This window comes from Natrix helvetica (assembly GCF_964273705.1).
Source record: "Natrix helvetica genome assembly, chromosome: 1".
Classification (NCBI taxonomy): Eukaryota; Metazoa; Chordata; class Lepidosauria; order Squamata; family Natricidae; genus Natrix; species Natrix helvetica.
Genome location: NC_138548.1, coordinates 55633787 through 55660555, shown reverse-complemented (window position 1 = coordinate 55660555; position 26769 = coordinate 55633787). Strand labels below are relative to the sequence as shown.

General features: G+C 41.4%; 1 protein-coding gene across 3 annotated transcripts in view; it reads left to right on the top strand.

Moving 5' to 3' along the window:
- The window catches only part of ESRRB (estrogen related receptor beta), a gene marked incomplete at its 5' end in the record, with an annotated part of 114564 nt that overhangs the window by 38473 nt on the left and 49322 nt on the right, over window positions 1-26769 (top strand). For 2 of the 3 annotated variants that reach the window (XM_081948052.1, XM_081948051.1), the window contains one exon: window positions 24525-24934. In XM_081948052.1, the coding sequence (XP_081804178.1) occupies window positions 24525-24934 (410 nt within the window). Of the gene's footprint in view, window positions 1-24524; window positions 24935-26769 lie in introns of those variants that run through there. The other variant, XM_081948053.1, reaches the window with a different exon arrangement.

Here is a 26769-nt window from a genome sequence, read left to right as displayed (position 1 = left end):
ATCAGCAGCCCTGCCCGAGCTCCTCGAGCTGATCTCGGAAACGGCAGTTGAGACCCCCAAGCTTCTGGTTATGGGGGATTTCAACTTGCCGTCGACGGGAGAGGCTTCTGAGGTGGCTCGGGAGTTCATGGCTTCCATGACGGCCATGGACCTGACCCAATTAGTTCAGGGCCCCACTCACGAAGGTGGTCACACACTGGACCTTGTTTTCGTATCTGAGCAGTGGACGAGTGATCTGGGAATGGGGGATTTAGTCATCACGCCCCTGTCATGGTCTGATCACTCATCTCTCTGGCTGAACTTCCCTGGCGCTACCTCCCACCGCGAGGAGGCGGAACCAGACTGTCTAAGCTGGTACCGCCCCAGGCACCTGATGGAACCGGATAGATTCCAGACGGAGCTTGGGCCAATACCTATAGCCCTGACCCGCTCCCGGTCGGAGGACCTAGCGGCCGCCTGGAATAGGGCAGCGGCTGGGGCCTTGGACCGGGTTGCGCCTTTGCAACGTCTCCTGCGGCAGCGATCCACCCGGGCTCCTTGGTTTACCGAGGAGCTGAGGGTGATGAAACGCCACAGGAGACGTCTAGAGAGCAGGTGGAGGTCCTCACGCTCCGAATCTGATCGAGCACAGGTAAGAGCCTACTTGCGGACTTACCTTGTGGCATTAAGGGCGGCCAAACGTAGACATTGTGCCGCCCTTATTGCATCCGCCGATAACCGCCCTGCCGCCCTGTTTCGGGTGACTCGCTCCCTCCTATCACAGAGGACGCGGGGGGCACCCCTGCAGGGAAGAGCAGAGGAGTTTGGGGAATATCTGCAGGACAAAGTCGCTCAGATCCGGAGCGGATGGGCCCCCTTTAGTGGACCGGACGAGCCGTCAACAGCGAGTCTTGTGAGACCACTCTGGGAGGGGTTTGACTCTGTTGCCCCCAAGGATTTGGACAGGTTACGTGGACGGCTGCGACCCACCACATGTTCAATGGACCCGTGTCCCTCATGGCTGGTACTGGCATCCTGGGAGACGACACGAGGCTGGCTTCTGGGCCTGGTGAACGCTTCGTTGGGTGAGGGATCCTTGCCAACTGCCTTGAAAGAGGCAGTGGTGAGGCCCCTGCTCAAGAAGCCTTCACTGGACCCAATGGAACTAGCTAATTATCGTCCAGTCTCCAACCTTCCCTTTTTGGCGAAGGTTGTTGAGAATGTGGTGGCGCAGCAATTTCCGCGACACCTCGACGAATCCGAATATCTAGACTCACGCCAGTCCGGTTTCCGACCCGGGCACAGCACGGAGACAGCCTTGGTCGCGTTGGTTGATGATCTCTGGAGGGCCAGAGATAGAGGCTGTTCCTCTATCCTGGTCCTATTAGATCTCTCAGCGGCTTTTGATACCATCGACCATGGTATCCTATTGCGCCGGCTGGGGGGGATGGGAGTCGGAGGCACGGTGGTTCGGCTCCTACCTCTCTGACCGGACGCAATGTGTGTTGACAGGGGGGCAGAGGTCGACCCTGAGGCCACTCTCTTGTGGGGTGCCGCAGGGGTCGGTCCTCTCGCCCCTCCTGTTCAACGCATATGTGAAGCCGCTGGGGGAGATCATCCGTGGTTTGGGGGTTGAGTACCATCTGTACGCTGATGATACGCAGCTGTACGTCTCAACCCCAAACCACCCCAACGAGGCTGTCGAAGTGATGTCCCGGTGTTTGGAAGCCGTCGGGGTCTGGATGGGGGACAACAGACTCAAACTCAACCCCTCCAAGACTGAGTGGCTGTGGCTACCGGCACCCCAGTTCAGCCAGCTAACTCCATCGCTGGCCATAGGGGGTGAACAACTCCCCCCTGTGGAGCGGGCGCGCAATTTGGGCATCATCCTAGATGCCCGGCTGTCTATGGATGACCATGTGGCAGCCGTGGCAAGGGGGGCGTTCCACCAGGTTTGCCTGGTGCGTCAATTGCGCCCCCTACTGGACCGGGATGCCCTACGCACGGTCACTCATGCGCTGGTGACGTCTCGCCTGGACTACTGCAATGCTCTCTACATGGGGCTTCCCTTGGGACGCATCCGAAGACTACAGCTAGTCCAGAACGCAGCCGCGCGGGTGATTATGGGGAGCTCAAGATACTCCCACGTGACACCTCTCCTGCGCGAGCTGCACTGGCTACCTGTGGTTTTTCGGGTGCGTTTCAAGGTATTGACTACCATCTTTAAAGCGCTCCATGGCACAGGACCCAGTTACCTGCGGGATCGTATCCTCCCGCACACATCCCTACGACCAATCCGCTCTCACAGGGAGGGACTACTACTGGTGCCGTCCACTAGGCAGTGCCAGCGGGCGACGCCTAGGGGTAGGACCTTCTCTGTGATGGGCCCAACCCTCTGGAATGACCTCCCCCCCGACATTAGAACTACCACTGACTTCCGTTCCTTCCATCAAAAATTAAAGACTCACCTGTTTCGATTAGCTGGCCTGGCACATTCTTAGTTTTTACCTCCCGGTGGATATATTTTAATGGGTAATTTTGGGTAATATTTTAACTCCTGGGTTATTAGAGTTTTTAATGTACTATATTTATTATTCTATATACAGTCTTGTAACCTCCTCCACCTACGTATTTAATTATTTAACTGTTGTATGTATGTATTTTATAACGCATTTTAGTGACTGTACACTGCCCCGAGTCCCTTTTGGGGGAGGGGGCGGTCTATAAATACGAATAATAAATAATAAATAAATAAAAAAGGCAGAATATCAGCAAATAGCCCGAGCATGTAAAGATGAAGTGAGGAAAGCTAAGGTTCACAATGAAGAAAGGCTTGCCACAAAAGTAAAAAATAACAAAAAAAGCTTCTTCCAACATGTTAAAAACAAGAAAAGAGTTAAGGAAACAATTGGTCCATTGCTGGGAGAAAGTGGCAAGAAGGTGACAAGCAACAGGGAGAAAGCAGAACTATTTAACTCATGTTTTGCATCTGTCTTTACACAAAGGGATAAAACAGTCCAACCTATCAAAAACAGCACCACAAAAATCAGATTAGGAACACAAGTTGAAATAGGGAAGAAAATGGTAAGTGAGCACCTGTCTACCCTAGATGAGTTCAAATCACCAGGACTGGATGGATTACACCCCAGGGTTCTGAAGGAACTGGCAGACGAGATCTCAGAACCACTGAACTATATCTTTCAGAGATCCTGTAGCACCGGGGAACTGCCAGAGGACTGGAAAAGAGCTAATGTGGTTCCCATCTTCAAAAAAGGGAAAAAATAGATCCAGGAAACTACAGACCTATCAGCCTGACCTCAATACCAGGAAAGATTCTGGAAAAGATAATCAAGCAACGAATTAGCAAACACCTAGAAGCAAAAAAAGTAATAGCCAAAAGCCAACATGGGTTTGTCAAAAACAGATCAGGCCAGACTAATCTTATTGCATTCTTTGACAAAGTGACAAACTTAGTGGACCACAGGAATGCCGTCGATATAGTTTACTTGGACTTCAGTAAGGCATTTGATAAGGTAGACCATAACCTACTACTAGATAAAGTAGAAGAATGTGAGTTAGACAGCACCACCACCAGATGGCTTCGTAACTGGCTGACCAATGTGTAGTCCTCAATGGAACTACATCTACATGGAGGGAGGTATGCAGTGGCGTACCCCAAGGTTCTGTTTTGGGCCCAGTACTCTTCAACATCTTCATCAATGATTTGGATGAGGGAATAAATGGGGAACTCATCAAATTTGCAGATGACACCAAACTGGCAGGAATAGCCAACACTCCAGAAGATAGGCTAAAGATACAGAAGAATCTTGGCAAACTTGAACATTGGGCACTATCTAATAAAATGAAATTCAATGGTGAAAAGAGTAAGGTTCTACATTTAGGCAACAAAAACAAAATGCACAGGTACAGTATAGGTAGTATCTTGCTCAACAGTAGTAACTGTGAAAGGGATCTTGGAGTCCTAGTGGACAACCATTTAAATATGAGCCAGCAGTGTGCAGCAGCTGCCAATAAAGCCAACACAGTTCTAGGCTTCATCAACAGAGGGATAGAATCAAGATCATGTGAAGTGTTAATACCACTTTATAATGCCTTGGTAAGGCCACACTTGGAATACTGCATTCAGCTTTGGTCACCATGATGTAGACCAGATGTGGAGACTCTAGAAAGAGTGCAGAGAAGAGCAACAAAGATGATTAGGGGACTGGAGATTAAAACATATGAAGAACGGTTGCAGGAACTGGGTATGTCTAGTTTAATGAAAAGAAGGACTAGGGGAGACATGATAGCAGTGTTCCAATATCTCAGGGTTGCCACAAAGAAGAGGGAGTCAAACTATTTTCCATGGCACCTGAGGGTAGAACAAGAAGCAATGGGTGGAAACTAATCAAGGAGAGAAGCAACTTAGTTAGAACAATTAATCAGTGGAACAGCTTGCCTCCAGAAGTTGTGAATGCCCCAACACTGGAAGTCTTTAAGAAAATGTTGGATAGCCACTTGTCTGAAATGGTATAGGGTTTCCTGCCTAGGCAGGGGGTTGGACTAGAAGACCTCCAAGGTCCCTTCCAACTCTGCTATTGTATTGTATTATAAAAACCATTATAAATATAAAAACAAGTTAAAACTACAGAAGATTGAATGTAGACTAGAAGACTACAAGTTTAGAGCTGAGTGGCAGTGGTACCTTGTCTGTCACTGCACCAACCACTTCCAGCCTACAATACTAACATCTGTATTTCACCATTTCTTCATTGTATTCAGGATGATCAAAGGATATATTTTTTTAAAAAGAAAATCTACATCAGAAGTGTCTATATAACTAAAATTCAAAGTTATTACTCCCCTGTCATGGTCAGATCACTCGCTTCTCTGACTTGACTTCCCTGACGCTACCCCCCATCGCGGGGAGGCGGAACCAGAAGATCTTAGATGGTTCCGCCCCAGGCGACTGATGGAACCAGACAGGTTCCAGACGGAGCTTGGGCCACTTCCTGTAGCCCTGACCCGCTCCCGGACGGAGGACCTGGTGGCCGCATGGAACAGTGCGGCGGCCGGGGCCTTGGACCGGGTGGCGCCCTTGCGGCCTCTCCGGTGGCAGCGAACCACCCTGGCCCCTTGGTTCACCGAGGAGCTGAGGGTGATGAAGCGCCACAAGAGACGCCTAGAGAGCAGATGGAGATCCTCTCGCGCCGAATCTGACCGAACACAGGTAAGAGCCCATTTACGGACCTACCTTGTGGCACTAAGGGTGGCTAAACGTCGATATTACGCCACCCTTATTGCATCCGCAGAAAACCGCCCTGCTGCCCTGTTTCAGGTGACCCGCTCCCTCCTTTCACAGAGGCCGCGGGAAGCCCCTTTGCAGGGTAGGGCAGAGGAATTTGGGGAATATCTGCAGGACAAAATCGCTCAGATCCGGAGCGAATGGGTCCCCCTCAGTGATCTTGGGGAGACACCGGAGGCGAGTCTTGAGGTACCACTCTGGGAGGAGTTTGACTCTGTTGCCGCCGAGGATATGGACAGGCTACGTGGGTGACTGCGGGCCACCACATGTTTATTGGACCCATGTCCCTCCTGGCTTGTACTGGCAGCCTGGGAGGTTACACGAGACTGGCTCCTGGGGCTGGTGAACGCCTCGCTGGGGGAGGGGTTCCTACCAGCTGCCTTGAAAGAGGTGGTGGTGAGGCCCCTACTTAAGAGGCCTTCCCTGGACCCAGTAGAGTTAGCCAATTATTGTCCTGTCTCCAACCTTCCCTTTTTAGCGAAAGTTGTTGAGAGTGTGGTGGCGCAACAGTTCCCTCGACACCTGGAGGAAATTACTTATCTAGACCCGCGCCAGTCCGGTTTTCGACCCGGCCACAGCACTGAGACGGTTTTGGTCGCGTTGGTGGATGATCTCTGGAGGGCGAAGGATTGGGGTTGTTCCTCCATCCTAGTCCTGTTAGATCTCTCAGCGGCTTTCGATACCATCGACCATGGTATCCTATTGCGTCGGCTGGAGGGGATGGGGGCGAGGGGCACCGTTTTGCGGTGGTTCTCCTCCTTCCTCTCCGGTCGGACGCAATGTGTGTTGGCGAGGGAGCAGAGGTCGACCCTGAGGCCGCTCACGTGTGGAATGCCACAGGGGTCGGTCCTCTCACATCTCCTGTTCAACACATACATGAAACCGCTGGGCGAGATCATTCGAGGATTCGGGGTTGAGTGCCATCTGTATGCAGATGACACTCAGCTATACATCTCTACCCCGAACCACCCCAACGAAGCCGTCAAGGTAATGTCCCGGTGTCTGGAAGCCGTGCGGGTCTGGATGGGTGACAACAGACTCAAGCTCAACCCTTCCAAGACGGAGTGGCTGTGGCTACCGGCGCCCCACTTTAGCCAATGTGTTCCATCTCTGGCCATCGGGGGGGAACAACTGCCCCCGGCGGATAGGGCACGCAATTTGGGCGTCCTCCTAGATTCCTGGCTGTTGCTAGATGATGATGTGTCAGCCGTGGCTAGGGGGGCGTTCCACCAGGTTCGCCTGGTGCACCAATTGCGCCCCATACTAGAGCGGGACGCCCTTCGCACAGTCACTCATGCCCTGGTGACTTCCCGTCTTGATTACTGCAATGCTCTCTACATGGGGCTCCCCTTGAGATGCACCCGAAGGCTCCAGCTGGTTCAGAATGCAGCCGCGCGGGTTATTATGGGGAGTACTAGGTACTCCCATGTAACACTTTTCCTGCGTGAGCTGCACTGGCTGCCTGTGGCTTTTCGGGTGCGTTTCAAGGTGCTGATTCTCATCTTCAAAGCGCTCCATGGCTCGGGACCTAGTTACCTGCGGGATCACATTCTACCCCACACATCCCTGCGACCAATTCGCTCTCACAGAGAGGGACTCCTCCGGGTACCTTCCACTAAGCAGTGCGGGCGGGCGATGCCTAGGAATAGGGCCTTCTCTGTGATGGGCCCAACCCTCTGGAACGACCTCCCCCCCGATATTAGAACCACTTTGGATCTCCGCTCCTTCCGCAAGAAACTCAAGACCCACCTGTTTCGACTAGCCAGCCTGGCCTAATTGTAATTGTAATTGTACTTACAGGGAACACCCGCTACTGACCTACCTGGTTGGCTTTCTAAATTTTAAATTTTGGGGTTTTAAACTGGTTTTAGAATTGTTTTTAATTATTTAATTAGTTTGGGTTGTATATACAGACGGTATGTGTGCGTTGTTTTGCCTGATGTTTTATGTTATGTTTTGTTGTTTTATACACGAACGGTCTGTACACCGCCCCGAGTCCCTACGGGGAGAGGGGGCGGTCTATAAATTTAATAAACCTAAACCTAAACCTAAAATATTATGTGTTTGTATGTGTATCACACTTCTTTTAAAACATAGCAATATGCCTCAGTTTTCCAAACAGTTCTCTTCATATTCGGGAACTTACTGATAGCAGAATCCCATAGACACAATTTTGTCTTCATTGCAGACAAAAATGTGTGAAAATTGTTTGTGTGTGTGCATGATTGGTCTGCTACCATATCCAGAAATCAAAACCTGTATTTTTCTGCAGGGTTTCAGTTATTAGCCTTTTGTCTCATCTTTTTGAATCAGCAGAGAGTTGGGCTTCTTTTCATATTCATGACATTGGAAGATGCCCCCATTCATTCAGTTAATATAACTTAATCCATTTATTTACATAAAGCTTCTGTCTGGCCTGTGAACCTCTGATTTCTGCCTTGCCATTTGCTTCACTTCTTACAGTCGCTGTACTCAGTATAAATAGCAAATTCTTTTTCATAGTTCAGTTTTACAATGAGGAAAAGTAGACAAAATTATATGAACATTTAAAATTTGCTCCAGAATAGTTTATAACATATAAATAAATGTTTTGAATAAATAGGTTGTAGGATACATGATTGTGGACCTTATGTATGTGTTCCACTCCTAAGTAACAATAATTCAGAACAAGGAACTAGTCAAAACAGGGAAACATTCATTGGGCACAATATATGTATAAAGAAGTTTTCAGATGAGGCTGAATTTCTAGTACCTTGCTTCATTCATATATTTTTACAAAATGATGTCATTTTCTATTTTTATCCCTTCCATCATCTCTCATACTTTGGCGATTTTTCTATTCATAAAGAGTCCAGTGAAGGATGGAATAACTGCATGATCCCTTTCATTGGTAATGCTGCAAGCACCTCTCTTGAACCACTCTAGTTAAAATTAAATTATATCAAGGTAATTTCAGTCCTAGAATCTCAGATTCTTACTGTTGGAAAGGGGCTTTTTAGGATATCCAAATTAAAGTATCCCTGATAGATGGCCAATGAAAAATATCCCAACATCCCTCGATAATTTTTCAAATTATGTTGTTAGAGATATATCCTAGCATCCAACTAGAATATCTTTTTATATTTTAAATACATTGTTTGGTGATATGAAATCTGGAACAATAGAGGACAAAACTTGATTTTCTTCTGTGTGATGTTCCTTCAGATTTTTCAAGATTTTTCTCCTCAGTCTATTTAAATTTAATCAGGTCCTGCATCTCCATTAAAAGGTATGGTTCCAGAATAGGTACAGTACTCAAGATAATGGAACTATTACTTCCTATTATTTATAAATCAAGATTTTCAATTTTACGTACCTAGTTTTCTGCAATATTTCTGCGACTTCTATTTCATCTATTAAGTCTTCTCTGTTGGTTAGTTGTCAGTTCCTACACTGATAAGGATTCAGGAGTCAATTTTATAAGTAACCACCTGCAAGTTCCTTTATTATCAGGGAAGAAACCTACTATTTCATAGAAGTACAATAAAAAAGAAGAGGAATTTCAATCCACTTTGTTATGAATAGGTTATGGTTGGGGAATAGTTATATATCTTTTTTATTTTCTGATAACCTCTGCAGTAATGAAGTCTGGGAATTTGTTCTGAGTCTGGCATACATATAAATGATTTTATGTGAAGTTATTCTACATTTTCACATCAAGTCATAGATCACAATCTTGATTGGAAATCCTATTTGCCTACCACTTACCAGACCATAATATGAATGTTATAATTTTATCTAAGTTTTAGATTATATTGATTGACAGTAGAAGTGATTTGTAGTATGTACAGGAATGTACTTGCAAGGGAAGGAGTGACAGAACCTGGGAAGGGGGAGTTAAAACAGAAATCAGCCTAGAATCTCTATGTAACCACAAATGTATTAAGTCCAACCCTCTCCTACTCCAGCTTACATGCACACACTGCACAGAGACTTCAAGGGTTTTATTGAAGGTTTCCAGACCTTTCCAAGAGTCTTTCTCAGAAAATCCCCAGTCCAGCATCAAGGCAACCCCCCCCCCCAAACAAATTCCCAACTCAGTTCCAGAATCCACAAAGCTGGAACAGTCTACAAGGCAAGACAAAAGAGAAGCAAGGCAAGGTACAAAGACCAAGGTCCACCATCTGGTGTCTGGAGAATAGTGTTCAAGGCAAAGGCAAATCTGAGAGGCAGGTCCAAGAGTCAAAGCATGAATCCAGGGTCTAAAATCCACAGTCAAGGTCAGGAAGCTCAACTAAGAGACTGGTAAACACTAGGCTCCAAAACGGATGTGTTGTCCCCAGTGTTATTTCCCTTCTTCTGCTTCATTAAATAGCCAATGCCTAGTGAAGCCCATCAAGAGGGGTGAGACTGCTGCCTTACAGGTAGCGAGGCCAACCTTTGTTGCTCCTGTTTCTTAGCTGCATCCTCTCAGATCGGGTGGGGAGGCAGTTCCTTCTCCTCCTTGCTGGCCTGTCTTCAGCTTCATACTCTCTCCACCTGAAGCCTCAGGGCTGTCCTGCTGCAGCTGTGCCTCAACTGACCCATGCTCAGCTGGCTGCTCCTCCGATTACTCCTTCTCAACAAAATCAATTTATCTTAAAAGTAAATCTGGCCTACTTAGTTTTCAAAGTTTTAGCAATCGATCTAACTATGAAATTAGTAACACAATCTTAGCACGTTTACTAAAACATTAAACGTACATCCCATTGAATTAAATAGTATTTACTCCTAGTTATGTATAAAAATTTAGCCTTAATGATATTAATATAATTATCTGTATAATTATCTGTAAAATTAGTCTAGACATAGTAGAAAATATTCATTTTACAACTGATTTAATTACTCGATAATGAGCTAAATATACTGATGTTATTTATTATGTGATTTGGTAAGTAATACATGGATGGATAAATTTAGGTCCATGAATTACAGCATGTATTTTTAGCTTTCCTTTTGTATTTATGCCAACTTGATGGTAGATAATAGCCATCTCCTGCATGATGGATACAGTTTATCTGCTGATTGGTTGCTGTTCCAAATTCTGAATCCAAATCGTAATCTTGCAAAAGAAATCAAGTCACCTTATCTCCTAGGTTGCGGAATGCTGTCTTTAGAGGGAATATCCAGATAGATATTCTATTATATTTTTAAAAAGATACATCCCCAGAATCTTATATATGAAGTAAATCTCTATTGTAAACTTGCTTGTGTATACACTGAAGTATTAAAAATCAAGTTTACAATTATTATTGATTGTATCGTCCCCTGTGGAAATAAATCTCAATTAGTCTCTAAAGCATATTTTTTCACATAAATTCACATATTGTATTATGCATTTTAAGTAATTAGAGGGGAACTAGAAAATTTATGAAAGTAGAGGAGGTACCTAATTTCAGATATATATGAAGACAGATAAATGTTACCATTTTAAAGATTACTGAAGAGAGATTCATATTTATGGAGGGTCCCAATCTCAGATGTGTTTAACTTTCAAGCAAATCCAGTTGGCAGATTGGGATTGAAATATACAGAAGGAACCCAGTGTGGGATAATACGCATGGCTCTATCCTTTAAACACATAAGATCCTAATATTCTCCTGATTATATGAATAGATGCATGTAAAACATTTAAACACTCAAAATGTATGATGTTAATATTTTTTATCTTCATTTACTTATGAACACAAGTAGTCTTTTAGTTACAACAATTCCTTTAGTTCAAAATTACAACAGCACTGAAAAAGAGATTTATGGCCATTTTTCACACTTACGACTGTTGCAGCATCCCCCATGGTCATGTGATCAAAAATTCAGATGCTTGGCAACTAACGCACACTTATGACGGTTGCAGTATCCTCAGCTCATGTGATCACCTTTTGCAACCTTCTGACAAGCAAAGTCAGAAGACAGATTAATTTAACAACCTTGTTACTAATTTAACAACTGCAATGATTAACATAACAAGTGTGGCAAGATAGATTGTAAAATGGGGCAAAATTCATTTAACAACTGTCTCACTTGGCATCAGAAATTGTGGGTTGCATTGTGGTAGTAAATCAAGGACTATCTGTATAGATAAGTATTTATTTATTTATTTATTCTTCGCATTTCTAGACCGCCCCCTCTCCCAAAAAAGGACTCGGGGTGGTGTACAGTCCACACAACAAATAACAAATAATAAATACAAATATAAATATAGATATAAATATGCATATGGAGGAGGTTAAAAAATTAAAAGAACTGTACAGAAGAACATAAATATGGTTCTGAAAGCCCTAAAATCAATTAGATTTAAAACCATACCCATTAAAATACCAGTTGAGAGTGTATTTCCAGGAGGTAACAGTTGTAATAATTAAAATTATGCCAGGCCAGCTAATCGAAACAGGTGAGTCTTCAATTTTTGTCGGAAGGAGCGGAGGTCCGTGGTGGTTCTGATATCGGGGGGGAGGTCATTCCAGAGGGTTGGGCCCATCACAGAGAAGGCCCTACTCCTTGGCGCCACCCACTGGCATTGCCTAGTGGACGGCACCTGGAGAAGCCCCTCCCTGTGAGAGCGGATTGGCCGCAGGGATGTATGTGGGAAGATGCGATCCCGCAAGTATATTATTTTTTACTGTGAAATTCTCTCAAATAATTATTGTGCTGAAGGTGGCAATTTAAAGAACAGTTTAGGTAGAAAAAAAGGAGCTTTTTCATTTCTAAAGATATTAATTAAGCACATATAAACTACCCTATCCATATCTATTCAATAGTAAATCTTACACAATTCAATAGTACTTTGGCAGGCTTGCAACCTAATTTAGTATGTACTAAGATTTAATCTCCTTATTTTTTAAATAGAGGGTAGCTAACAATATAGAATAAAAGGATAATGTCAAAGCAATGTTGTTTAGCCCCATTTTGCATTCTAAAATATAATCAGTATAACATTTTTAAGCAAATACTTTTATTATAACAGTTATTGATAACTTATTTTCAATAAGGCAAATTTGATACAAAGCAATTAAACAATTGCCCATTTTGTCAATAATGCATAATCAATGGATTCTTAAGCAAAGAGAGGTAACCTCTAAAAGTGGAACAAAAAAATCACATTTCTTATTTGTATGGGGGCATTTATTTGATACAGTATTTCCTAATCTACCCGCACTTCAATTTATATAGAGTTAAATTTTGAGAAAAGTTAACAATTCCCAAAATTCACAAGTTACCTCAAGATTTTAGCAGATTGTACTGTTCAGTGTTATGGATTTCTATGAATGCACATTTAGAACTGTCCAGGGTGCTGAACTAGCTCCTAGCTTCTTCATATTTTACTAGATTTGGCAATTGTGGCAAACGTGCAGTCTTAACATGTGAGTAGAATACATAGTAGACTTTTTTCTATTTGGAAGAGAATAATATTCAAAAAATTTACAATGTGCAATTGTCAGTTCATTTCTGCTTGAGATATAAATTAACAGTGACAGTTTCCATGTGGGGGAACAATTAGGAAAGCCTGTCACTGAAAGTAAATGGGTTGCAAGAGCTTTTGAGACTTTAAATAACTTTAAAGTTATGGAACAAAATGCTCAATAAGGGCCACTTGCCTGCCCAGTACCTGATTGTCAGGGCTATTTAGTTCTGGCATGCATAGAACAGGTGTCTGGTCCAGATGGAAGTCAATCTAAATAGGACCTGATGTTGCAATGCAAATCAGTCACCTATACTCCTTCCAATTATTTTCAGTCCCAGTTCAGGTTACCTTTTAAAACTGTATTAAATTGCAAGATTCTGGATCTCTGATGGAATGTTTTCCAATTGTATCTATCCTGATACCAAGATAATCTGCTACAGTATAGCCTCCTCTTGCCCAAGTATTTTCTCATGTTGAGATCCAGGTAATGACAAGAGAATACAATAATACAATAGTAGAGTTGGAAGGGACCTTGGAGGTCTTCTAGTCCAACCCCCTGCCTAGGCAGGAAACCCTATACCATTTCAGACAAATGGCTATCCAACATCTTCTTAAAGACTTCCAGTGTTGGGGCATTCACAATTTCTGGAGGCAAGCTGTTCCACTGATTAATTGTTCTCACTGTCAGGAAATTTCTCCTCAGTTCTAAGTTGCTTCTCTCCTTGATTAGTTTCCACCCATTGCTTCTTGTTCTACCCTCAGGTGCCTTGGAAAATAGTTTGACTCCCTCTTCTTTGTGGCAGCCCCTGAGATATTGGAACACTGCTATCATGTCTCCCCTAGTCCTTCTTTTCATTAAACTAGACATACCAGTTCCTGCAACTGTCCTTCATGTTTTAGTCTCCAGTCCCCTAATCATCTTTGTTGCTCTTCTCTGCACTCTTTCTAGAGTCTCCACATCTTTTTTACATCGTGGCGACCAGAACTGAATGCAGTATTCCAAGTGTGGCCTTACCAAGGCATTATAAAGTGGTATTAACACTTCACGTGATCTTGATTCTATCCCTCTGTTGATGCAGCCTAGAACTGTGTTGGCTTTATTGGCAGCTGCTGCACACTGCTGGCTCATATTTAAATGGTTGTCCACTAGGACTCCAAGATCCCTTTCACAGTTACTACTGTTGAGCAAGATACCACCTATACTGTACCTGTGCATTTTGTTTTTGTTGCCTAAATGTAGAACCTTACTCTTTTCACCATTGAATTTCATTTTATTAGATAGTGCCCAATGTTCAAGTTTTCCAAGATCCTTCTGTATCTTTAGCCTATCTTCTGGAGTGTTGGCTATTCCTGCCAGTTTGGTGTCATCTGCAAATTTGATGAGTTCCCCATTTATTCCCTCATACAAATCATTGATGAAGATGTTGAAGAGTACTGGGCCCAAAACAGAGCCTTGGGCTACTCCACTGCATACTTCTCTCCATGTAGATGCAGTTCCCTTGAGGACTACACATTGAGTGTGGTTGGTCAGCCAGTTACAAATCCTTCTGGTGGTGATGCTGTCTCACACACATTTTTCTACTTTATCTAGTAGTAGGTTATGGTCTACCTTATCAAAAGTCTTACTGAAGTCCAAGTAAACTATATCGACGGCATTCCTCTGGTCCACTAATTTTGTCACATTATCAAAGAATGCAATAAGATTAGTCTGGCATGATCTGTTTTTGACAAATCCATGTTGGCTTTTGGCTATTACTTTGTTTGCTTCTAGGTGTTCGCAAATTCATTGCTTGATTATTTTTTCCAGAATCTTTCCTGGTATTGAGGTCAGGCTGATAGGTCTGTAGGTTCCTGGATCTATTTTTTTCCCTTTTTTGAAGATGGGAACCACATCAGCTCTTTTCCAGTCCTCTGGTAGTTCCCCGGTGTTCCAGGATCTCTGAAAGATATAATTCAGTGGTTCTGAGATCTCGTCTGCTAGTTCCTTCAGAACCCTGGGATGTAATCCATCCGGTCCTGGTGATTTGAACTCGTCTTGGGTAGACAGGTGCTCACTTACCATTTTCTTCCCTATTTCAATTTGTGTTCCTAATCTGATTTTTGTGGTGCTGCTTTTGATAGGTTTGTGCCACATTATTTTGTATATTATTCACTGGTGTATTACATGTTTTAAGTCATATTTTTTGATTTTGGGATTTTATTTTGTCTTTGAATGTAAAAACTGCTGAGTTTGGATGCCATATAAATCCAGTAAATTCTGCAATGGGATTTTTAATCTGTGAATATTTTCTTCTGAGCAAGAATATTTCCTTCTGGAAACTGTTCTCTGATTTTAAATCTAACAGTTTTTAGCTGTTTTTAGGTTTTAGTATTTTTTTAAATTAGTTTATTTTCTGTTTTCTTTTGTTATAATATAGCAGTTTCTGTTATCAACTGTACCATGACATTTATTAGGATTCTATACACTTTCTGGACTATCAGAATTTGTTTCTTATTTATGTGACAAAAATATTTCCAGTTTCCTTATTTCCAGTTCTTTTTAACCACATAATTTGCTGTTTGGCTTAAAGGTGAGCAATTGTTTTTGTGCCTAAAGGATGTATTTAATATTCCTTAACAGACCAAGAACAGCAAAACATATGTGGAAGGCTCAACTCACCAGTATGGAGAGATATTTAAAGCAAGATAGTCCTATTTGAGGATTTGCACTAAGATTTTGTTATTGTAGAACAATGGGAAGCTACAGAAACAAAATTCTCTCTTGAGAACCATGTTAGAAAGGTATATAGGAATGCCAAAAGGGATCTCAAGAGCTCTATGGAATGCTATGGCGACAGGTTTCTCACCTCTCTTAAAGGCCTCCTCTGCAGAGAGTGCTGAAGAACAGGTAGTCCTTGATTTACAACATTCTTTAGCAACTGTTCAAGGTTACAACAGCATTGAAAAAGTGTCTTACAACCAGCCCTCGCACTAATAGTGTTGCAACATCCCCACAGTCACATGATCAAAATTCACTGCTTGGCAACTGGCATGTATTTATGACAGTTGCAGTGTTCTGCCACATGTGATTCCATTTGTGACCTTCCTAGCCAGCTCCCGACCAGCAAAGTCAGTGGGGAAGCGGGATATGCATAATAACTGCACTGATTTGCTTAACAATCATGGCAAAAAAAGGTTGTAAAATCGGGCACAACTCACTTGGCAACTGCCTGGCTTAGCAATGAAAATTCTGATCCCAATTGTGGCCATAAGTAAAGGACTACCTGTATATAATTTCCCAAAAACACTATACTCCCTACCATTTTCTAGTTTGTTGTACTGTGCTGTACTGCAATATGTAAAAGCACTGGATTTTTTAAAAAAATATTCCAATTTTAATCCAATTATGGATATGAAATTTATTTATTTCTAAAACCATTATCCTGCATTTTCCTGGCTTTTATCAATGCATCTCTGAAGAATACCTAAATGCATAAACTTTATGGTGTAATGTAGTGTGGATTGCATGTTACGTTTTTTGATTCACAATGAAAAGAAGTGTATTTGATTCATTTCTCAGAATCAAAAGCATATTTTAAAAGCAGGCATGGTCACCTTCTGCCCCATAGATGACCAGTAACTGAGATGCGTTTGAGGAGGTTGTTAAACTCATGTTTTAAAAAAGGGTTCTAGTCTCAGAAGAGGGAAGCTTTTCTAATAAATTATATTTCTAGGCATGCTGTTGGGTGGACGATATCCAGTCAATACTTCTTTAAAAAACTTGTTAATTTTTAGGACAATCTTAATTTTGGACCTCAACTTTGAGGTAGTCTGTATGCATATCCTGTTTGTTGTCAGCCTTGCCCTCTGGAAATGATCTTGAGGAATATGGCAGATAATCAAAATACGATTGGCAAAAAAGTTCTTAACTTTATTTAATTCCCTCCCCCAACATCCAATATGTAATATTCAGTCTTATTTTTTTATGTGTAAACCTGGAAATCAAAATATATCAATCCAACCAATCTGAGTACCCTTGAACATACTTTCCTGCTTTAATTCATTAGCATTGTCAGTTGCAGCATCAAAAAAGCTGTAGCAACTATATTTAGACCCAGAAACTATCAATGTGCATGGCTCAGTTGAGTATACTGCTAATTAATTTGGGATGCAAATTCATTTTTGTTTTCCCTTTGGACTCTAAAACCATAAAACTCATCCCATGAATCAACCTGAGACAGGAAATCCTAATTTATTGATTTCACAATATCACATGCCCAGCTATCCAAGACTAAGATTATCCCAGAGATTCAAAATCACTTCATCATCTTCTATGCAGCTCATCCCCAGAGGAAGCTAAAACGAGAAGATCTAAAATCGCCAGCTTCCCAGTGTTTCATTAGTGAACTCTCCAAGCGAATCCAATTTGCCAATTAATATCGTATCCCCTCCCTCTAAACCACTGTATGCATCTCATCACAAGTACAGAGAAATGCAAATGCTGTCTTCCTGTGAAAGTCTTCTTTCGATTAATCCTGCCTATTGCTTTTTAGTTACCTTCTCAAAGGAATTTACAAATGTCCATTATTATCCTCAGTCTATTTAGGACAAGTCCTTTAGAAAAGAAATCAGATATGGGAGTATAACTTAATAATTACTAGCATTATTTATATTTTCCCCCATCGTTTTTTTTCTGCTAGACCTCTGTTTCTTTTGCACTGAGCAGCTTAAATAATGTTGTGAGATGGGTGAGCCAAGGGGTCCCATTCAACTCGCTACTTTCTGTAGTATCAGAGCAAAACTGCCTTTTGAATGGAAAAAGTTTAATGTTAAGCTCCAGGAACTTCTTCACTGAAATGGAACGCTTTCCTTATAATTTATTCAGGTAGTTATATTTTATTTAAAAAGAGAAGGTTGCATTTTGGGAGGGGGAAATACCTTCAAGTCTGTGTTGGCAGTTCAGTCAGTTGGCAACTGGCTGAACATGTCTCTACAGTTTTATTGGCAGGGTTTTCAGAAGACGTTTGCCATTGTGTCCTTTTTAGGACTGAGAGAATGACTGGCTCAAGGTCACCCAGCTGGCTTCATACCTGAAGTAGGGGTAAACCTCACAGTCTCTCAGTTTCCAGTATGTACCTTAATATACAAAATTAATTCTCTTAAAAGGTTTTCGTAAACTTTTTGTTGTTAATGTTGTAATACACTATCACTCAAGTTAGGTGACCCTCTATGCCTTTCCTTTGACTTGAGCTGAGTAAATACAAAGACAAGGGAAGACAAAGGCAATAAGAGAGAGCAAGGCTTAAAAAATGTAGGCTATAAAAATATGCCAAAATGAAGTAGGATAAAATAAAATAAATACAGGATTCAAAGAATTATCAAAGATACAATTATATTTTAGTAAGAGGATTAGTCCTATCAAGAACATTTTATTTCTTAACAGCTAAGAACAGTGTAATGATATATGGAAATGATTTTGGGTCCAGAATTCCTGCATAGGGAATGGTTGGATTAGAGGTAGCATATTCCCTAGCTGGACAGTGGGTGGGCAAGAGGCTCAGAAGGGACGCTCTCTAATTTATTGGGGGGTAAAGGAGATGGGAGGAAACTTGTACTCTCAGACTTACAAGATTCTGTTAATATAACCTTACAATAAAATAGAAATTAGCTCACTTGGTTATGTTTCCGGTTAAGGCTGACAGCCAGTATAAAATGTGCCATTTGTGCCATTGATGTTATACTGATGGCTTACATTTACGCTGAGATGAAAAGTTTTGATTTTTTTTAAAATTCCAGACTGCATTTGAGTGTCCCAAAGGTGCTTTTTCAAGAGGCAACTGGACTTACTATTTCAAGAGGCAACTGGAAAGTCTAGTTGCCTCTTGAAAAAGCACCTTTGGGACAACCATGACCTGGATAACTGAAAAGCTCTATAGACATTACATTTGAGTACTAAACCTTTTTAGAGGGGAAGCAAAACCTACAGAAAACATTTGCTTCTTTCCAGAGGAAATACTGGCTTGGGGAAGAAGGAAACTCCTGATGGAGGCAGAATTTTAAAGAGATGCATTTAGAATCCAAAGTATCACACACATAATTGCCTCTGCATGGGAGACACATGATCTACTCAACCCACTAGTAATTCTCTGGGTGAGTTCTCCTGGGGTCCCAGAAGCAGCTTGTGTTTGTCACACTAGGAAAGGAGAAGTTTGTGCCTAAGAAGCTTTTAGGACTGCATATAAGTTCTGACAGTAGCCATGAGTTTGAAAGTAGCAGAAAGTATTGCAACAGCTAAACGATTGCAAAGTGGCTAATGTGCTGTGCTAGAGAAATCTGAGGGGATAGAAATGATATCAGTCTGTAACCTGATACGAGTCTTAGTGAGCAAGTAGTGGACAACTATATATGTAATAGTTCAAACTTCATATTTAGGACGCAGACTCTCTGTTCCTCTGAGTAATCCATCTGTATTTCAGTTTCAGTATTCGTGTCTAGGTACATTACTATTCCTGAGACAGTTTAGAGGAGATCCAGAGAGCAGCCATGAAAATATTTAAAGGAAAGAAAGAAGAGAAAGGAAGGATGAAAAGTGTCATGTTTAGATTTTGTAAGCCTATTCAGGCCAGAAATAGCTATGGAGATGCCTTCATCGATTCCTAGGAGAGCTGGATTAAATATCTCTCATTTAACATCTTAACATTGTCCCAAGCAAAATGCTTTTTGGTTGTGGATGTATCCTTGGATAAAAAGTCCTGTCAACCTTGTCTTACTGAGTGGTATTGGATTTTATGTGTCTTCCTTATACTTACATTCATTTTATGTGGGTCCAGCAAAAGAGCAAATGTGGGATGGTGTTTCACTTTTAAAAAATGGGTGTTTTTACTAGAATACTGGGTGTATTGAATATGAACCTTGCAGGATGGACATGAAAGTATAAGAGCTTTACAAGGATTATATATCATGCATCAGGATGCACTGCAAGAAGACAAAGGTTCTCCATTTTTATTGGTTTCTTGCATCCATTTTTACCATAATATTTACCATAATATTTTTTTCGAATAAAATCTACGAAAACACACACACACACACACACACACATATTTGCTGATAAATAAATGAAAGGAGACTAGTATAGATCTATTTCAAGCTATTTAGCTGTCATCTAGCTGGGATTTGAACTTGGGCTATTTTACATGTTAGGCAGTTATAATAACCTCTAAGCCACAAGCTCTCCTCCCTTATCAGACGAATAATTAGATATTTTGTCAAGGCACCTGGTGTGCCCAAATTTTGCTGATTATGCCCAAATTTTGCTGATTTTATCTGTGGTGCCTTTGATGTAAGGGAGGAGGGTGATGCTGTTGTCCTGTTCTGTGTCTCGTTTCTTGGAGGTGTCTCCCTTTGGATTAGGTTGGTAATTGTTTTACAGCATCGCCCCCGCCCTTATATCAAAGGCACCACAGATAAAATCAGTAAAATTCTCCACAAGGACAATATTCAGCACTGACCAAAAAATAGCCAATATCTTAAGAAACTCCAAAGACAAGATCCAGCTAGAAAACCAAGGAGTCTACGAAATACCATGCAAAATCTGCCCTGCGACGTACATTGGACAAACTAATCGGACAATAAATGCATGCATCGCAGATCACAAGAACGCAGTGAGAAAAAAAGAAAAAACATCCTCCCTTTTCCAGCACCTTAAAGCAACAGGACATGAAATTAATTTTGAAGGAACCAAATTAATCTCCAAAATAGAACACTTCAACAAGAGAATAATTATGGAAGCTATTAAAATAGAGAAACACCCCCACAACATGAATAAACATGACAATACCTCCCACCTACCAGACTTTTGGAAACCAGCCCTAGTCAACAAATGAGCCCCACCCACCACCCAAGTCGTAACAAAACAAAAGAACAATGGACACACAGCCAGCACCTCAGCCACAGGATGGTATGAAACAGCCAACCAATCTATAAACATCAAGTCCATCTACCAATCAAGATGCAACTACACAGCCAATCAACCCACTTACAGCAACAAAGCCTGCACTCCACCCCTCCACCAAGATTTATAGTAATACGACAGCTCCGACCACGCCTTACTCGCACAAGCATGAAGCCGAAAACACCAGCCTGAAGATGGTGAGTGGGACCTCGCTGAAACATTGCCAAGACAATCTCAATCTTACATGGGAAAAGACCTGAATACAACAAGACCAGCATACCTACACCTGTAAAAATCTACATACATATATATTGGGTTGTAACACAAATACATACCTATTTCCCTGGCTCAACTGATAAGGAAGTGAGCCCGTGGCTTAGTGGCTAAAACTCCTGCCTAAGATATATACAGCCCGGGTTCAAGTGGGCCCACAGCTTATATATGTATACAACCAAAGACGTACATATATATATGTACGTCTTTGGTTGTTCGGGTTTTCTCCCGCGTAGAATTGGAAGTATCTTCACGACGTTTCGATGAAGTCTCATTCATCATCTTCAGGCCGCTGCTTCCGGCTTGGTGCTTCCGGCTTGGTGCGTTCATCGAAACGTCGTGAAGATACTTCCAATTCTACACGGGAGAAAACCCGAACAACCAAAGACGTACATACAAACACCCGCGAAAACCTCAGAAAACATATATATATATATATATATATATATATATATATATATATATATATATATATATATATATATATATATATATATATATATATATATATATATATATATATATATATATATATATATATATATATATACATGCACACGCACACACACACACACACACACACACACACACACACACACACACACACACACACACACACACACACACACACACACACACACACACACACACATATATATATATATATATATATATATATATATATATATATATATATATATTATATACATACATACATACATACATACATACATGCATACATACATACATACACTTTTCCCATGTAAGATTGAGATTGTCTTGGTGATGTTTTGACAAGGTCCCACTTGCCATCTTCAGTTACAACACAGCCAACCAATCCGCTTACAGCAACATTCGGTGGATGTTGCTGGGTGTGTGTGGAGTGCTGGCTTTGTTACTGTAAGTGGATTGGTTGGCTGTGTTGGACCTGTGTTGTTACATATATATGTGTTGTTTCGTGTTATAATGGCTTGGGTGGTGGGTGGGGCTCATTTGTTGACTAGGGCTGGTATCATCATGTTTATTCATGTTGTGGGGGTGTTTTTCTATTTTGATAGCTTCCATAATTATTCTCTTGTTGAAGTGTTCAGTTTTGGAGATTAACCTGATTTCTTCAAAATTAATTTCATGTCCTGTAGTTTTAAGGTGCTGGAAAAGGCAGGAAGTTTTTCCTTTTTTTCTGACTGCGTTCTTGTGTTCTGCGATACGTGCATTTATTTTCCTGTTCGTTTGTCCTATGTATGTTGCAGGGCAGATTTTGCATGGTATCTCGTAGGCGCCTTGGTTTTCTAGCTAGATTTTGTCTTTGGGATTTCTTAAGATGTTGGCTATTTTTTGGTCAGTGTTGAAGGCTGTCTTGATATTGTGTTTGTGGAGAATTTTGCTGATTTTATCTGTGGTGCCTTTGATGTAAGGGAGGAGGGCGATGCCTATATATATAGGGACTCAGTGGCTAAGACGCTGAGCTTGTCAATCAGAAGGTTGGCAGTTCAGCAGTTTGAATTCCTAGCACTGCATAATGGAGTGAGCTCCCATTACTTGTCCCAGCTTCTGCCAACTTAGCAGTTTGAAAGCACATAAAAATGCAAGTAGAAAAATAGGAACCACCTTTGGTGGGAAGGTAACAGCGTTCAGTGCACCTTCAGTGTTTAGTCATGCCAGCGACATGACCATGGAGACGTCTTCAGACAGCGGAGACGTCTTCAGCTTTGAAATGGAGATGAGCACCACCCCCTAGATTCAGGAACAACTAGCACATATGTGTGAGGGGAATCTTTACTTTTACCTTTATATTTATATTTAGTTTAATAATTCTTGATAAATCCTAAAACTCTCTCATCCAGGAACCGTAACATATGAGGACAATGAATTCAATAGGTTCATTTTGTATTGGTTACTCCATTTTCTTTATTTCCTTATTTAATGGGATTTTTATTCCAGTCTTCAATGAAAAAGGTTTTTAGAAGGGCTGACTGCGCACTTATTTGTTAAAAGTGAAAAATAGAAAGAAGTCTCTTTGTACAAGGTTGCAGCCTAAAAGACATTGTATAAAAGGAAAAAAAAATGGATGGGGAGAGGAAAAACATGATGAACAGATAAATTGCATTATTATAAAACCAACTGATGGAATTGACAGGGTGATGGGAGAGGGAGAAGGAGATCTGGTCTGTCAGCAAAATTGAGGAAATGGTCTTCTTTTCCTTGTCTTCTGCATCAGTCTCATGGGATTTTGACTACCCTGAATGTACTGTACGTCATATAGTGAGCCACTGCATGGGTTTTAGTGTTCCAACAGAGGGGTATGTTTTCCCTATTATTTCTCTCCACAATATTCTTTACTTTGCAATCGTCCACCATTTCCCCCCTTTTAAAATAAGTCCCTAAACACTGCATGTATGCCTCCATTGTAGAGAAGACCTGGGCATTTGTTTTGTTATAATCAGAACTTTAAAAAATTGGAAAGAGGCTCCTGATTGGTTTTTCAGTATGATTTCATGAAAATTATCTGCATGCAGGACTGGTGTGATAATGATTCATTGCTCTGTCTTTTAAAAATTGCATGAAGCTTTTAAAGCACTAATCGTGCCAATTAGCCAGAAAATGATTCATATGGAACTCACAAAGATGGATGCAGCTAGTAGAAATCTCCAGTCTTATTGCAGTGTTTGTACTGCAGTGGTGTCATGTTTGCTGAAGATGGGTAAAAGTTGTATTCATTGCTGTCTAAGTCCCATGCATATAGAGGAGCTGGGAAAAACCACTTCCTGAAGTCACACATCTGCTGCTGTCTCTGCTCCGTCCTTAAAAATTTAGCAGCTATTCCCGCCTGGCTTTATGTGTATTTTTAAAAAGATGTAACAGGAGAAAAGAATAAATATCTGGGATCGTGTTGTAGTATTGCAAAAACATAGACATTGATTCATTGAGGAGGAACTGGAAAAAAAAGTTTATGTGATGCTCTAGGAAGAATGAGGGCATCACATAAACATTTTCCCCCAGTTTGGTGTTATGGTTAAGGATGCATTTTTTTTCTAGAACTATCTTACATCATTCAAAAAGCCAAGGACAAATGAACCTGCTAATTTCCTTTTGTTTAGTTTTACTGATATTTTTTCCATATCATTATTATTGATATGGATTATTATTACTGTTTTCCATATGAATGTTCATGTGCATGCTTTCATTATTTTGCCCAAATAATTTTTTCCCAAGCCATTTTTTCCCAATTCAGTTTTGTATATTGTTCTCTTTAACAAATGCAGTTTTAGAGGGAAATTCTATAAGTTGCAGCATTGTAAATCTTGAGGGGTAACTATATTTGGGTTATCTTTTGGTTGAGGAAGTTTAAGGAATTTAAATCTGTCAATTTCAGTGGCTCAGTTTTATTGTGTTTCAAATTTATTTATTTCGAAATCTAATGTATAAGTCTGCCCAACTTACAAGTGTAACTGATTCCATTTTTGCTCCCCATTCCATAGATTTAACACAAGTTATCTGGGCTTTATCAGAAAAGTGGCAGTGATTGCATTATTCAGCAGCCAGAATGGGATCTATCTGAAGTAGGTAGGATGGTTCCCTCAGCTAACAGGCTTCTTTTCTGTTCTTGCAACCCACAGGCTACTAGGCAGAATGTCCACAGATGAGCGGCATTTGACCTCCAGTTGTGGATCTTTCATCAAGACTGAGCCATCTAGTCCATCCTCTGGAATTGACGCCATCAGCCATCACAGTCCTAGTGGCTCCTCTGATGCCAGTGGTGGTTATGGCATCACTATAGGTGGCCATTCTAATGGCCTGGACTCACCACCCATGTTTGGCAGTGCAGGGATTGGTGGTGGTCCTTGCCGCAAGCGATATGACGACTGTGCCAGTGCTATTATGGAAGATTCACCCACTAAATGCGAATATATGCTCAATGCCATCCCGAAAAGGCTATGTCTAGTGTGTGGGGACATTGCATCTGGATATCACTATGGAGTGGCCTCTTGTGAAGCATGCAAAGCCTTCTTCAAACGGACAATTCAAGGTAGGAGGCCGGTGAGAGCAAATGCAAGTGAAATGGTTATATCAAACACTGTTTTTGTTGGCTGACAGACAGAATTCATTATAGGAATTGATTATGGCTAAATATTTTGAATATTCAAGGGAGATTAGAGCTGAAAAGCGAGCAACTTGACAATGTGAATTTAGACAGCACAGGGTCACAATACAGGCTTAATGGTATCTTTTGCTAATCTTAGCAACATTTTTCTTGTCGTCCTATAATTTGGTGCTGAAACCCTACGTGAATTTTCTAAATTCTGGTTGTCAATATTATTTCAGTTTTTGCACCTCTGGGTAAATCAGATTATATGATTTCTATGCTTGCTACCTCATTCACATAATCTAATGTGTTTTAGAAAAAAAAGTTCTTTTCACTGTTAAAATAGTTTGAGCCATAACTATTATGAATGCTGCCATTTATAAACGACTGGGTTAAAGAGATCTATTTTACATCCTATTCAAAATGTTAAGGGTGAGAATCAACAATTGAACTAAAAGCATTCCAAAATTTGGAAGTAATACAAGGGTAGCTCTGTTCTGAGGCCAGAAGAACTGTCTGTTTTTGTGCGTGGAAGATATATTCAGCAAAAGAGATGGTGTAGCACCTTCCAGAATGGGATGTAGAGAACTCTCTAGGCTATTGGGTGGTCTCAAGTAAGTAGAATTTTCATAGTTTGCATATTTAAATCAGGAGTGTCCAGCTTTGGCAAATTTATGACTTGTGAACCTCAACTCCCAGAATTCCCCAGTCAGCATGTTTGGGAACGTTAGTTCATAGCAATAGCAAAAGCACCTAGACTTATATACCGCTTCATAGTGCTTTACAGCACTCTCTAAGCAGTTTACAGAGTCAGACTATTGCCCCTAACAGTCTGGGTCCTCATTTTACTGACCTCGGAAGGATGGATGGCTGAGTCAACCATCAGCCAGTCACAATCAAACTCCTGCCAGTGAGCAGAGTCAGCCTGCAATACTGCATCCTAACCCCTGGGCCACCATGGCTCAAATATAAATCTACTGAGAGCCAAAGATGTCGCTAAAGGTTTCACCTTTAACTTTCTTCTTACCAATGTGAAAGTTTTTTCATCCTGCAGACTCAAGCACTCTTCATTCAGTTATTGTTGCTTTTCTAAGAAAGAGAGAAATATTCTTTGACTACTGGAAACATTTGCTTTTGAAAACAAATGCCTTTTTTGGTAGTATTAAAGTACTAACATTTTTTTGAACTACAAAGCTCGTGCCAAGCCAAGAACCAGCAATATTTTTGCAGATTAATATTGACATTTCAAGAAAAAAATGTTATTTATAACAGGCATTTTGAACGAGGGAATAAAAAAGCTGAAGATGGCAGTCACAAAAGCTCCATCCTCTTTTATCTGTGTTGCAATGAATGCAAAAAAAAAAAGGGTGAAGTTTTGATCGCAGGGTTGTGACAATGTGATGGAACTCATTAGTGGCCTTGAGGAAAAAGAAGGCGAGATGCAGCCTGGGGAACAATCAAATCCGAGGGACAGAAAGATTCTGTTAATGTAGCTGTACCATAAAGGACTAGAGCCTCTCTAGTTCTTTTCCTGTCTGGTTTGCCGGGGGTGGGAACTGACATTGATCTTGTAAGTACAAACTTCCCGTCTACCAGTTTTAGCTGCCTGTTCCATTAGGGCAGGGCAGTGGTGGGTTCTGGCAGCCACTACTACCGGTTCGCTCAGGGATGCTGTGTGTGCATGCGCAGTACAACAAAAATTGCTCTCTGCATGCGCAGAAGCCAAAAAACAAGATGGCGCTGCCTATGGCATCGCCAGGAGAACTGGGGGCATGGCA